General features: G+C 41.2%; 1 protein-coding gene across 3 annotated transcripts in view; it reads left to right on the top strand.

Moving 5' to 3' along the window:
* Slc7a14 (solute carrier family 7 member 14) overlaps positions 1-13,799 on the top strand; it is a 123,854-nt gene extending 110,055 nt beyond the window's left edge. For all 3 annotated transcript variants that reach the window (XM_063227153.1, XM_063227154.1, XM_063227155.1), the window contains one exon: positions 6,728-13,799. In XM_063227153.1, the coding sequence (XP_063083223.1) occupies positions 6,728-7,050 (323 nt within the window). In that variant the 3' untranslated portion in view covers positions 7,051-13,799. The remainder of the gene's footprint in view (positions 1-6,727) is intronic.
* Positions 13,800-15,101: the final 1,302 nt, after the last annotated feature.

Below are 15,101 nucleotides of genomic sequence, written 5' to 3'. Positions count from 1 at the left end.
GGCCTAGCTCGTGGGCACCCTTGCCCTGAGAGCTGCCACGTTTCCAGCTGGAGGTTTTCCAGTCTCTCTGAGGAAAGCAAATTCTTGTCTATAGATATGGAGCGCACTCCAGACTTGTGTGTGATTCAGAAGCCTACACCAAAACATAAATATCTTAAAGAGAATACAAGTCCTTATGACCTTTTTGATCTATCATCTGAAATCCTTCTGGAAATGACCAGAAATAGCCACCGTGAGGAATACAAGAAGAAGGAAGGAGAAAGTCCACGAATTGGGACTTGAAAGAGCGCCAAAGTCATGACAATATTTCTCATACGTAAGTCTGAAATTCTTCTTGGTGGCAGAAGGTAAAATGGTTGGCACTTTCAGCATCAAAATCATGATCAGAAGAACAAGAATAACAAGGACGGCCAGACTGAGGGTGGAGTCCAAGGAGGGAGTGCATCTCTCCATTCTCTAAATGACTTAAACTATTTCCAATTTGGACTGTAAAGAACAGCGCTGCTGTGAACATTCTTGTACCTGTTGTTGGGAGACACATGGATACATTTCTCTTGAATATCTATTGAGTTAGAAGTGGGTTGCTGGCTCATATAACTGGATTTTTTTTGCATTTTTTTTTTTTTTTTTTTTTTTTTTTTGTCTTTTTCCTTTTTATCGGTACCGAGGATCGAACTCACGACTGCCTGCTTGCAAGGCAGGCACTTATGCCGCTGAGCTAAATCCCCAGCCCCTTTTTTGCATTCTTTTAAGAAAGTTGTATTACTTGCCATGGCCCTTATATGTCTCAAATAAAATAAGGATCCTTAATTCCATTTTTCAGATGCAAAACTGAGTATCCAGTCACATGACTTTATATTAGATCAGTTGCCTGGCCAGGGACAGAATGTCCTCCTCCCTTCCCTGCATCCAAAGCCTGCTCTTCCTGGCCGCACCACATTAAACAAACCTGGCTGTTATTGTAATCAATAGGACTCAGGGTGGTATTTTTTAAAAATAATAAACAAGAGTAGGAGTTGATGGGGATTGCAGCGGATGGGGAGGATACCTTCTCATTACCATCCAGTCTCCATTTCAGCATTGGCAAATGTCTGTTTTGGAAAGTAGTCAAAATAAAAAGGCCTGGGCATAACAGAGGGCTTCAGCCATCTGCAGCAGGCAGAGCTTCCTGCTGGAAAGTGCACCCAAGGAAGAGACAGCCCCACCCAGCCTGGGGTCAGGCCACCTCCTACCTTGGCCCTAAGCACAGAGCTGCATGTAGAGGGCAAGAAGGTCCCAAATGTTCCAGAGATCAGGGACCTACTCTTACACCTTAGTTTGTACCTGCAGAGTTAGAAATCTGCTCATATTACTTATGTCACTCAGTCTGTTTTCAGAGATGAGTTTTTTTTCTAGACTTTCTCTCATATGATCAAGCTTCCCCCACCCTAAGCTTATAGGGTTGGGGTCATTTGCTTAACTTGCAAAGAGGGAATCAGCACAAGTAGGTGACAACCAGGTGCCCTGGCATCTGAAGACAGGCATGATGATCCTAACCTTCCCTAAACCTTCCCTAGAGGTGCCTGAATGGAACAGGAACAGCCCTCTACCTAGAAGGATACGAGTTCTAAGGATATTTTAGTGGCTGATTGTTGTGGAGTTCTCAACTTCTCTGGGATAACAGCTGATACAGTTCTTACTTACAAACAGCTTTAAGATCACAACGTATTTTACTGCATAAAAAAAAAGCCCATTAAACCGCTGCAGGCATGATTCCTGATTCTGTTCAGCTTGATCCTCTCATGGACACATTCTCCATCAAGAGTTCTGTCCAGAAAAGAAACCAAAGCTTCGGCCTTTCACAGAATTCATTGTCATTACTTTGAGCAGGGCTGGCATTCACCATCTGCCCTGGTACAGCCACATTTGTGTTAAAATGTAGATACACTTTTGTGCCTGCAGCTAACCACCTGACACACCCAGCAGCCCTGCATGACCCATCAACTAAGAAAATAATTCCTACCCAGCAGGAAGTCTCCAGACACCACTGCAAGGAAAAGAATGGCTTCCTTCTGATGTTTACCATCACACCTGCCTTTGAATAACACATTATAAAGATGCACAACTGCAAAGCAGCTCTGCCTTTTAGGAAAAGGATGGATTAAGTATTCAAGCAGAATAATTAATCGTTTATTAATTAATTACCTTATTCTTGAAGCTCCGTAGCACTTTGGCCTACACCAATCATCAAATCTACCCCCAAAGGATAAAACTTTGCTGTCTCTAAGGGTTTAGAAAAAATATGGTGCCAGTTCCAATGGCAGTTTTAAACAACAGTTCCCAAAAATGATTTCATATAAATTTATTTTTGTACCAGAAATCAAACTCAGGACCCTGCATTTGCCAGGCAGGTACTTATGCCACTGAGCTGTATCCCCAACTCAAAAATGATTTCAAGTAACAATGGCATCATTGTGATAAGTGTATATCACAAGGGAGGTGGAATGTTTTCCCCTATGTGTATAAAAATTCAGGGAAATTTCAATACTGCTGATAACATAAATGTTTATTAATTTTTAGATGTGATATGATTCTAAGTTATGCTGTGAAGGAGCTCATTTTAGAGATAAACCCTGAGAGATTTACAGATGAAACTTATGATTTATTTGTTTCAAAAACAATCTAAAGAGAAGAGGAAAAGGGAGCTGGGGACTGGTGATAGGACTAACGGCTGTATTCACTGATCTCTGCAAATATTTGAAAGTCTTTAATGTAGAAAGTGCAAACTTGTTTCCCATCAATCTATACCTCCTGGCCTCCCCTAGTAAATGCAAGAAATCTGAGAGCTTCTTAGGTTAGGGCATGAGCAGACCTAGAAGGATTCACAGTCTAAGAGGTTGCTGTGGACGGTCCCTTACTTCTGCTTTGTTTTCTGCCTGAGTTGTACATAATCAGCAGCTCCCTCAGCACGTACACACACACACACACACACACACACACACACACACACACACACCCCTTCCCAAACAAGCTAGACAGTGTCTAAACATAACAGCATGTTGTTGTAACACTGTGAGGTCCTGGGAAGAAAGGTGCGACATCGCTGCTGTTGTCACAGAGCTTGCACAGAGTGTTGTGTGACGTTCAGTTCAGATGGCTCAGGAGTCCAAGAGTCCCCGCTGTACTTTCAGAAACTACCTCACTCATAGTTCTCCACACCAGCTGAAAACAAACACCCCGCTGCCTGCCACATGGGAGGCTTTTAGCAGTGCCACTGAGTCCTCACACAAAGCCCTTGTTTGTGTGTGACAGATGATCCTACACGCTTCTCATCTCCCTCCTCCCTCTTTCCCTTCATTTGTTCCCCTCTGTTTCTTTGTTCCTCTCCAATTCTCCTTTTCTCTCATCCTCCTCTGCCTCCTACCACTTTTCTGAACTGACTCAAGAGCCAGCAAAAAGGATGAAAACAGACAGCAAACCAACACTGACGAGACTGGGTTTGCCATAGCTGGCTGCCTGCACGTGGTGGTGTCCACTTCGGATGTGTATTTGAAGACAACATGTAGGGAATTGGTGCAAACATTGAAATATCCATACATATGCTGCATTCCTGGTCTGCACGGGTTGCCTTCTCTGAAGAAACAGCACAGACACACACGTGCATGCATACAAGCGTATGTGCATACACACACATGTTCCTTCTAGGCTTGGCCACTCTCAAAGTCCCATTTGCTGCACTGAGCATGGTCTATAAACCTGCTGAGCAAGGAAAGTGTGAGGCTGAGATACGTGAGGAACTTGATCCATATGCAAGGCTAGTTCTGCCCTCTGTGACCTGGGCAAGCTGCCTAGTGCTATGAGCATCTGTCTCTTCTTCAGGAAAGGGAAATCATTAGAATACATGGATTTTCATTAGAGCTTTGCCATCTCAAATACCTATAGTAAAACATACCATGCCTTAAAGAATTCTCCAGTGAATCTACCCAATGCTCAAATACTCAGGGGGAGCAAGAGAAGATCTGTAGAATAGAGGTCAAGTCAGTGATTAAGGTATGTTGTGGCCTGTGTCGTAGCAGAGCAGAGTAGTTGGGGGGAAAGGAAAAAAGGGGCATTAAATTCAGCCGGGAAATGTAAATAGGGTCAGGGAAGGGGATCCAAAGTAAAAGGACTGACATGATAGATCTAAGCAGCAGTCAGAAGCAAGATTTGGCACCTGCCAAGATGTCTAGAAGAAAGGCAAAAGAGCAAAATCGGGTAAAGGCGGTCACTTGAATCCATTCTCAGGTCATCCCAGGCATGCTTCAAACACGACTTTATCCAAGAAGAGCCCTGATGTGACTTGTGCTTTACGCCAGGATAACAGCTATCCTCCATGACTACCCCACCCCCAGAAAAGAAGGAGTAAAGACTCACGTTCAAAAACATGAAGTCGCTATTTAAGCAGTAACAGCTACAACTGCTAATGCTTAACTCTAGGATTTATTACCAATTAGAACTACAAATCTTGCTTACTTTGGCTCCTGGAAAGTTGATTTCATTGGGGGGTCAGGAAGAAATTGGGAAAAAGTCATTTGAGACAAAGAGGACGAAATCCAGGCTACATACTTCAGAATCGAAAAGAGCAAGTATCTCGAGTGCCAGAGTTAGGAAGCAGGCTTGATGTGTGGTTCTAAGCAAACAGCCAAGTGGATGTCACAGTGCACCAAAGTCAGAGGAGCCAGTGCCAATCAGAAGAGGCTGTTCAGGCCTGAAGGAGGTTCCATAATCGAGTGGACCCCAGCATCCAGGGCACAGCACGGCCCGAGTGTACAATGCAGAATATGCAGCAGGCTTAGTTTATCTAGGCTTCTCAGTCTCGACTGAATAACCTGAAAAGCCTTATAAACACACCTGTCCTTGGGCTGCACAGAAAACCAATCAAATCAGAATCTCCAGCCGTGGGTGAGGCACGGGTATGACAGCCAAGATTTAGAATCACCACTTATTTCATTTCAACCTCAAGCAGCCCAACATTATAGGGTTGAGCTAACTGTCCTAGGTTTACAGAATAAAAATCTGGGAGGCTAATGGGGCCAGAGTACCACAGCTAGAGGTGAGATTGGAACCCAGAGCCCGCACTCATTCATTGTGCCCTGTGGTCACCAAGTCTTTGCTTCTCGGCTTTCCAGGGCCTGAATTTCATGGGTTTTTTCAAAGTGAGAATGAAGGCCTTATATGATTTTTGTACATTATTCCAAAAAAAAAAATTGTGGAGATGAGACACTAGCCCCTATGAATGCTACACATTACTGGGAGGATGTCTTTCCTTTAGATGGAATGACAGCAGCGGAAAGAATTTGCCCTTGTGGGCTGGGGACGTAGCTCAGTGGTCTAATACCTGCCTGGCGAGCTCGAGACCCTGAGTTTGATTACTGGTTCCAGAAAACAAAAAAGAATTTGCCCTGGAAATTTCAGGCTCATCAACAGTTCATTTAACAGACACTAAGCACTAGTTTTCCACAGTACAAAAAATGGAACACAATGAGCCTCAGTGGAGGCAGGTGACAATAAAGTGTTATGAGAAAGTAGAAATATACAGTTGCTGATCCATAAATATTTAACCCAAGGCAGAAAATCCAAATTCCTGGCTGGCAGCTATAGAAGAGTCATGAATTACATGTCAGCAGGGAAGGTAGGGGCTCTCATGACCCAGAAGGCCTGAGTCCTGTCTAAAGAAGCAGCAGATTCTCACATCTGGTGAGAAATTCCCACACAGCAATGCGGGTACAAGGTTGTTAGGCTCTTCAGCTTTAGGGGAAGCTATAAATACAGGTTGCTTAATGCAAGATCTCTCCTTGTAGGGCATTTTTCTTCTCCTTCTCCTTCTCCTCCTGTTCCTCTTGCTCATCCTCCTCCTTCTCCTCCTTCTTCTTCTTTGCAGTTTCCTTTTTTAAATTAATTGCATTTATTGGTACATCTTAGGCATACATAATGGTCACATTCATCTTAGGAAATTTGTGCCTGATATTGATACAACTTGATTCTTTTTTTTTTTCCATTCACCTATCCCCCCTTCAACCCTACTTCTCCTTCTAATTTATTTTTTCTTTCTTTAAATTTCATTTTGTGATTTTTTTTTAGATTTTTTATTTTAAAAACAAACAAAAAAGGATAAAAATAATACAAAATTTGAAAAACAAAAAATAGGAAATTAACACTAGTTAATATATTGTATATTGCTATCTTGAAACTATCGTTCAGATTACAAGACTTAGGCATGAAAAAATGATCAGCAGTCAGACAATGAAAACACTATTCTTTTTGATGAACAGAGTTTAGTAGTATAGTATCTATTTTATATATATTTGCATACACACATATGTAGACGTATGTATATACAATCTTTTCCCTCCTTTCTTTTCTCCTTTCCCCATTCCAAGTTGTTCTTTCCTTTTGTTTCCATTTTTCCCTTTTTTTCTCATGATTTTTTTCTTTCCTCTTCCTTCCTTCCCCCTCCCCCACCCCTATTTCCTTTTCCCATTTGAACATTTTTTATCTATTTCACAATAGATAGAAATTTTTAAAATGCCATCTAATTCAAGCCTTTTCCGAACACTATGTGGGTCACGGAATACACGTGGCACCCACTGTAGTCTGACCGTCCAAGGTGACCTCGCGCAGTCCCCAGGTCCCGCAGAGCTGCGTGTTCACCGTGCCTTCCCCCACAGGTGTGCTCAGAGCTGCGTGTTCACCGTGCCTTCCCCCACAGGTGTGCTCATTTACTTTGGGTACGGCATCTGGAACAGCACCCTGGAGATCAGCGCCCGGGAGGAGGCCCTGCACCAGAGCACGTACCAGCGCTACGACGTGGACGACCCCTTCTCGGTGGAGGAGGGTTTCTCCTACGCCACGGAGGGTGAGAGCCAGGAGAACTGGGGCGGGCCAGCTGAAGACAAAGGCTTCTATTACCAGCAGATGTCAGATGCGAAGGCAAACAGCCGGACAAGTAGCAAAGCGAAGAGCAAAAGCAAACACAAACAGAATTCAGAGGCCCTGATTGCAAATGATGAGTTAGATTATTCTCCAGAGTAATCATAAAATCGCAGAAATGGTGATTGGTTTTCAGCAACTTCACTTGTGGGCTAGAAGGTGGACACATTTTTTCACTCATTTCCCCAAAGTCAATCCTCAGTCATAGCCTATCACTTGCTATTTTTGCTTGTCAGAATGGTTGTAAAGAAGGGTTAATCCAGGGCTCCTAACTGGTCCCTTTATGAAAAGAATAAACAGGATACACGAATTCCATCTAAGGGGCAACCAGTGAGGCTGAAGGTAGCAAATTTGCTTTGTTAGTTGAATTCTCTTGCTTCTTACTGTGACCCCAAGAAGCAAGGGGCAAGCTTCTCCGCCCCACAGAGGCTGCAGCTCCTTTGGAGTGCAACAGAGCAGGTGGGTGTGGGCAGTGTTTCAGTCACCTGAGAGCACAGAGGCGCGTCAGGTGAGCGCCCCTCCCAGGTCAGAGTGAGCAGGCAGGGGTCAGTGCCTGCTCCGTAAACAGACTCACTCACCCCCAAAACACCATAGAGTGGACATGCTTCCTTTTTTCACCCATGTTCTCTCAGTTTCCAGTGTTTTAGGGTCCAGCAAAAGCAAGGACCCTCCGACTACTTCCCCAAAAGTTTCAAATCCAAACCCAATAACACGGTAAGAACACCATCAAGGCTCTACTTAACTGCTCAGAAAAAATTAAATAGCCATCTCTTACCACGAAGGCTGGAAGGGCATTGGCAGAAATTAACTACCTGTCAGATCTTCCCTTATACCAGACTCTGAGCTCCTGCTGATAGGATGACAGAGGGCAGAGGTGGAGCATGATTTCATGACACTAATATGCCTTGAAGAAGTCAGTCATTTGTTTTTATAATCAGATAAAAATCTTTGCAAGGAAAAGTGACCCAGTCACTCAGATCACATTGCAAATTCTACTTCATATTTCTAAAATTATAAATTCTGCAGGCTTTTTTTTTTTTTAAAGACATGCAACCACTTGATTGGCGGGTCCTACCTTGAAAAAAAAAAATGTTGAAGCCCTGCTACTTAGGTAATTACATTCCATGAGATCACATTTCACCTCTGAACCTTATGCCTTTAGCATAGCTTACGTTTTTAAGAATCTTTTCCTCTGTTATTTCCCAAAGCAGTTTCACTGAAGCCTAGAGAAATATCTGCCTGATAAGGTCTAAATTGGGGCCATAAGAAGGATTCTTAAAAGAATTTTCTCTGAAATAGGATAAACAGGGAAAAACACATGGGCTATAAATTCTACTGTTGGATTTCAAGGATTCCCACTGGCATGCATGTGAAAACAGTGATTTTAATCAAGCTAAGATCTTTGGGAAAATATTCTGGAAGGGGACAAACAGCAAATTTCTTGCCTTCCCTCTCCTCAATTTATCGTCCTGCCAAAACTTGTCCAAAATATATCACCTCTGAACCTATTTTTTCTTAAAACTTGGGGCTGAGGCCTTGGCAGAAGAAATAAAGTTCATTTTTTCATTCAATTACTAGTAAGCAGGCCTAGTAACGGAAGGGCATGAGAAGAAATATGTCTGCCTTTCTAGTCCACTATTCCAGGAGGAAAAACCCCAGAGCCTGTGAAACAAACCTAAAACAACCAAACTTGACACGTCCTCATGACTGGGCTTCAACACAGCACGTAAAAATCAATTGAAAGTAGGTTTTTTAAAAATATGCCTTTAAATAAATTGTGTATCATGCCCACAACCAATGTCTACCATTAAATTCAAACAACTATCATTTTAAAGATATTTTGTATCCCTCCATATTAACTGTTTATTAACTGGCTTTGTGAGTACATTTTGTCATTTTTGTGTTATGTTTGATGATGCTGTGATTTCTCTTCCCTAAATGTAACCGTACAGATACAGGGCCTGGTCTGTGACATGTGTCCTTGAGGATTAACTCTAAGATAATTATTAGTAATCTTTGGGAAACAAAGTTTTAAACTGTTTTTAAGACTGAAGAAATCTGACCCAATACAATCTGCTAAGCTTACCACACAATCTAGATAGATGGGGTGGAATTATATTAAACATTAAACATGTTGAAGAAAAACATGAATGCAAAATAACAAAAACAACATGGGTAAAGGAGTTTCCTTTTAACTATGAGGTTTTGGTCTTAAAGTTGCTAGTCTGATGGCAGGTTGTGTGTTTCTATAGGAGGAAGAACACATGCTTTAGCTAACACCACTGGTGTTGTTCTTGTGTGGGTCCTATGAGCCACTCTCATTTTGAAAACCATTTTGTCCCAAACAGTATCTTTATGTATTTTTAAGCTTTCCTCTTTATTTTTTAAAGGTGATGGGTCATCTCCCTAGCAACCTTGGGTTTTAAAAAAGTCAACATTGCAGGCCAAGTTTTTCACAACACATTGACATATTTTTTCTCATATTTCTCATTTTGAAAAATAGTTACAGATTTCACCATGGAGTTTTCAAATACTGTCAATAATTGGGATAATTATATTAGAGTGATTCGAACAGATTTCTAAATATTATGTTTGCGGGACTGCATTAAAAATAGATCTGTACATAAGTAATTACAGTGGTGCCTCAATTCAGAAACTTAATTCGTGCCACAATTCTGGTCACAAACCGAATTGGATGAAAATCAAATCAAGTTTCCCCATAAGGTCAGCATTGAATCTACCCATTGAATTTGATTTGGTTCTCACCCAGTTTGGTTTGTGACCAGAATCTTGGAAATAATTAAGTTTGTGAACTTAATTCTTAAGTTTCTACACATGTCTTAGAAATTTAACCCCCTTAATGAAGCCCAAGAAAGATCTACATTTTATTGAATTCTTCTGTAGGGCAATAACTTTTCTTAAAATTTCAGTGTGTGAAATTGGTGGCTTAGAACCAACTGAGTTTTTAAATTTTTATTCTATTTACTTATTGATTCTCTGCATCAATTTAAAAAGATCTGAGGTAACCATTAAGTTATATATGATCCAAAAAAATTAAATGAAAATTTCAATAAAAATAGAAATAGGATAAGGCAAAGCTGGAAGTCTGGTTAGTGCAGAAATGCAAAAGTTTAATATGCTTTGCTAAATCTGTCAATGAGGGGGCACCTTAAAAATAATGAAATCAGCAGTAGTGACAAAAAAATACTGCTGCATGATGCAAATGAACCTTTTCCCATAAGAGCAGAAGACTGAAATAGCACAGATATTGAAGATAAGCCTCAAATCTATATTTTAGTAGCTACATGCGCCTCATATATAGTGGGTATTCAATGACTATCTAATGATTGGATGGATGAATGGATGAATGAATGAATTGGGAAGAAAATGAAGCATTTGTTCACCAGTTATTCAGAGTGCCTACTACGTGCTATGGCATATTTTTATATAACAATAAGTAAAATAGAACTCCAGCTCTTAAGAAATAAAGGGAAGTAGGATATATAAACAAAATGCAAATAGTGTGGGTGAGATAAGAGATGGCGTACTACAGAGGCGCAAATATGGAGAAGACTTCCTTCGGCTGTAAAGCCTGCAAAGGACAGAGTTCTGTTCATCTGCGTGAGTCTGTGGAACGAGCAGATCCTTACTAAGCAGAAATGAGAGAAAGGTATACCGACCAAAGGATGCGTCAGGTGCGAACTGTGGGTGGCAGCTGTTCTCTGACTAATCTGTACTGTGCTTGCTTGGAGGGGAAACAAGGAGATAGTTTATACCCGATGTATGCATGGAACAGTAGGAAATCGTGCTAGGATGATGGCTAGTTGCACATCAAACTGGCTCGCTTTGCTTGGGTGGGAAGACACTAGGGACCTGATGGAAGTGGATTAGAGAAGGCTGGACTTGAAAAAAGGTGGCTTTCATTGTCTGTACATGGTACTAACAGCTCACATGCACACTCCAAGTTGATTTAACATAGCAAAGGAAAAAGTATTCATACGTAAAAGCAAATATGTGATTCTTTTTGAATCCTATATCTGATTTCATCACTAACCAAGGAAAAACAGTCTTAATATATGGACACACATCACAGAGTCATTTACAGCTACTTTTAAAAGTTTAATAGAAAGTTTCAACAACAAAATTGCTTGTATCTCTCTAAACAGTAAAACCTCAGTTTCCAGCTTTACTAGGCTTCACTGCTAGACCACTTTAAAGTAGTGACAGAAACTGAAAAACACAGCTAGGTGAAAAATTCAGTTCTGCTTCAAATCAAATGTCTGAATCATAGTCAGGATGACTCACGGTTTAAAATTTAAATAAAAGGAGGGATTGTGAGGAGGGAAGGGAGCTGCTGAATTTAACAATCTGTCCCCTAGAATGTATGAATCAGTCCAGATACAAATTCACTAATTATTAGAGAACAAAATGCAAAGGTCTTTCCTCTGTTCTGCTGAAAAGAGCTGACAATTGGACATCCTTGAAACCGTGCTTTGGAGAGCCTGCCTCTTCTCTACATGGTAAACAGAACCTACACCAGGTTGAGAATCACATAGAAGGCTGGAGGAAATCACCATTCCCCCTGCCATCAGGTTTTACCAAGAGAGCTGAGATGTCCCTGCAAAGTCTGTAAGTTAGCCACAGGAGTGCATACTTTTGTGTCTCAGACTGTGTACAGAAGTCAGGCATGAGGAACTGTGTCTGAGGCCAGAGCTTGAGTCTGCTCATCTGGGGGAAGCGAATGGTCCACTCTTGGATTAAAGCCTCAGGTTACTGGGCAGTCCAGAGACCCTTAATTTTCTATAGGAAGGGAGAAGGGAAGAAAGCAGAGCAAATGCATCCCAAACTTCACTACTTGGGCCATGCAACATGATGTTCGCGACAAGGCTTGATGGGGGTCAGGGGAAGCATGGTTTCATGGTACTTCGGCTCCCCCACCTCAGATGTACTGCTCTAGCTTTGAGGATTTGTTTGCTGAGACCGTTTGGAGACCTTAAGAGTGAAGCCCCAGCAGGTAACCAGTGGTGGCCTGGCCATGAAAGAGCAAGGATTTGTACTTACGCAACCCATGAGCACGGGCATAGCATCCCAAACCACAGTCCCCCGCAGGAGCAGGGGCCAGATGCTGCCTCCCGAGGGTCATCTTTGCGTTCCTCAGTTGGAATGTGACAGGTGGTACAAAGTCCCTTTTGTGGACAGAGTTGTTAGTTCTGTGTCCACTTTGCTTTTCTCTAAGATTTTAGAGGAGAAGCTGTTGAATTGGTGTTCCCCCTCCTCAGGAAAGCTTCCTTTTGGAAATGCTTTTCTCATCTTGTCTTGTTCTTCTTAACACATGCGCCCTTCTGAAACACTGAGGCAGTTGCCTTTTGCCAAAATTACTTCTCTACAAAATACAGAATGTCTTCTTTTTTTAAGGACTTAAAGCCCAAAATGGATCAGTGGAAGTTTTGAAACCCATCAAAAGTGAATATGTATTTTGCAGTATCAACTAAAATAGCATCAGAAATCATAAAACAGCGTACCACATGCATGGAATTACACAACCCACACAGGACTTGCATAAAGTTGGCTGGGGCTTGAATTTTCCAGATAGCAGGTAGCTCTAATTTCTTACTCTTTGAGAACATTTAGTGCATGTTGGTATACACCAGGAAAGACTTAAATGGCTTTATATTAGAACTGGAAAACAAGGGCCGCCTTGTTTTTTCTATTGAGGACTTCCTTTGCACTTTTTGTTGGTTGGTTAGTTCTTTTTTTCTATTAAGCTTTCCTGGCACTGACACTGATGACACTGGCTAAAAGAAATTGTGGTTCATGTGAATTTCTTGAGAAGCGCAGATTTCCAAGGATTGTTCATTCTGATATTGGGATGAGGAAACTATTCTGTGCACACTTACTGATTGACCTTGGCAGTTGCTGATATACCTTTCTCACAGTTCTGAAGTTGAGAATTACCCTGGAATTCATGAACCCCCACTTTCCAAAGCAGAGACACTGTCTATGTTACACGGCGCCTAAATACCTCAAGTGTCGGGCTGAGAGAAGGGGCTGAAAGACTTTTCAGAGAGCAGTGACAGTCCTCATCCCATGGAGTCATACCATCTGACAACAGGACTCAACCAACGCTCTAGTTTTTCTCACTGTGGAAAAGAAATGTTACTGTTGCATTCACATCCAAAGTTATAAATAACAGCTCATAACTTTCACTAACTTGTTTCCCTTTTGTTTTGGTCCTTGAGAAGTACAACTTGCATTTTGCAGATGGTAATTGCTGGTGTTGTTCTGCTATTTTGTTTTGTATGAACTTGCTGTATTTGTTAAAGTTTGTCTGCTTTGTGGTTTTTAATTCCCATTGGTGCACTGTACAATGGGGTATTGTAATGTATTATGAAGAAAGAAATAATATTCAGATGTATTATGAAGTGTATTTTATTTTCAAATGACTGTGGTGTTAACAATATATTGATTTATCAAAAGTACTAAGGAAAAATTCTAAATTTACCAGAATCTGTATATTTTAATAAATGCATAAAGCTTTATTGTGTGCCTTTAAATTTAAAGATGAGTTTATAAAGGTCAGAAACAAAAATGTCTTACTATAAAATATCCACAGTAATGTAAAGCTTTTACACAGGAGACTACAGAAAAGAGAAGAAAAAAGATCAAGGTGTTTCCCATAGTATATTAACCTTGACTCGTACCTGAAGTCTGTTACTTTTCTTCCATTTTAAAATGGAGATGAATAAGTGAATTTTGCTTAAGTGTTTAAATTGTCCTTTTTAGAAGTTAGATAAATGAGTTCATTTTGAAAGTAATCGCATTTTCAAAATAAAAATATTTTTTAAATTACAGCTAATCGACTAATAATACTTACATTTGAAAAAGTGCCATTCAACCTTTTTAAATTTACTTTACTTCTGAGAGGAGAGCACAGACATTCTACTTTAGCGGACTCTCAGGAGAGCCAGAAGTGGCTTCCTCTCCCTCTGGCCAGTTTTTTCTAACAAGGGTACAGGAGCAGCTCTTGTTGGCCTCTAATCTTTACATGACCTCCCTAATTACCCATCTTCAGTGCCCACTTCTGTGCAAGCCCCAGGCCCGCTCCACCTTTGGCACCTTCTTATAGTTAATGCAGAACATTTAATTCTTACATTTAGTGTGGAATATTCAATTTTTTGCTCCCATTTATTTTAATGACAAATTAGAAAACATTACTAGACTACAGCCCCAACTCCAGTTACCACAGGATTAGTGGAGGCCTGATTTATTTGATACTTTGACAGCACAGGTGGGGTATCAGGGTCACGTGTTTTTCCTATTCTACAGAAGATGCAAAGAATTTGCCACATCTTGATTTCCTACAACTCACTGGTCGCTCTTGTAAAGATCCACCTGCCTCAGTAACCGGGGAGAGAAAACAAGCTTAAACCCCTTAATTTACAGAATCACAGCTAATTTCCAGTTTAGCGTCTGAGATGATCGAGACTTTCAGGATAAACGTGCAATCCCTTGGGTTCCCTTCCCCCACTCCTGCTTCATGACAAAATGGCGTCTGTAATGGAGCTTATCTGATCTCACAGGAGGGGAGGAAACTTGGAGTGCAGATGAGAACCAGAAGCTCTGGATCCTTACCAAATGCTCCTTAGATTGCTCCCTGGAAAGCAGACCCAAGCAGGAGGACTGGCTCCTCTAGTTCTGTGACCTTCACGATCATATGCCACATCAGTGTCCCCAGGTCTGGCACTGACCTCAGTCATAAAGTTCTGCATATGGGTGCCTCTGCCTTCAGACTGTAGGTCTGCAGATGTCCTTCAGTGTCCATCACAGGTTGTCCTGAGATTTGAGGAGCCAGGAGCACCTGTGGTTCAAATATCCAGCCATTGCCTTCTCTCTGTTCATGGAAGCTGAGAGCCACTAGTGTCCTATAGCCTGCTCGTGCAAATAGTTGTAATATTTTCAGGACTTTTCAATTAGTAAATACAACTATTATTGAAACTTACAATTAAGTTAATTATATCGGAGAGATAATAAATACTCTAAGCATTCTATTATATCTTGTTATTTAAATTCCTGAGGGTTTCCATAACTATTTGACCTACACAGAGGAAACATTCAGTACTGAGAAGCTATTGCGAATCTCTTCCCATCTCCAT

Source organism: Cavia porcellus, unplaced genomic scaffold (assembly GCF_034190915.1).
Source record: "Cavia porcellus strain 051 isolate PalLab524CR breed Dunkin Hartley unplaced genomic scaffold, mCavPor4.1 scaffold_17, whole genome shotgun sequence".
NCBI classification, from domain to species: Eukaryota; Metazoa; Chordata; class Mammalia; order Rodentia; family Caviidae; genus Cavia; species Cavia porcellus.
Note: the sequence above shows the minus strand (reverse complement) of the source record. Positions and strands in the feature narration are given on the sequence as shown.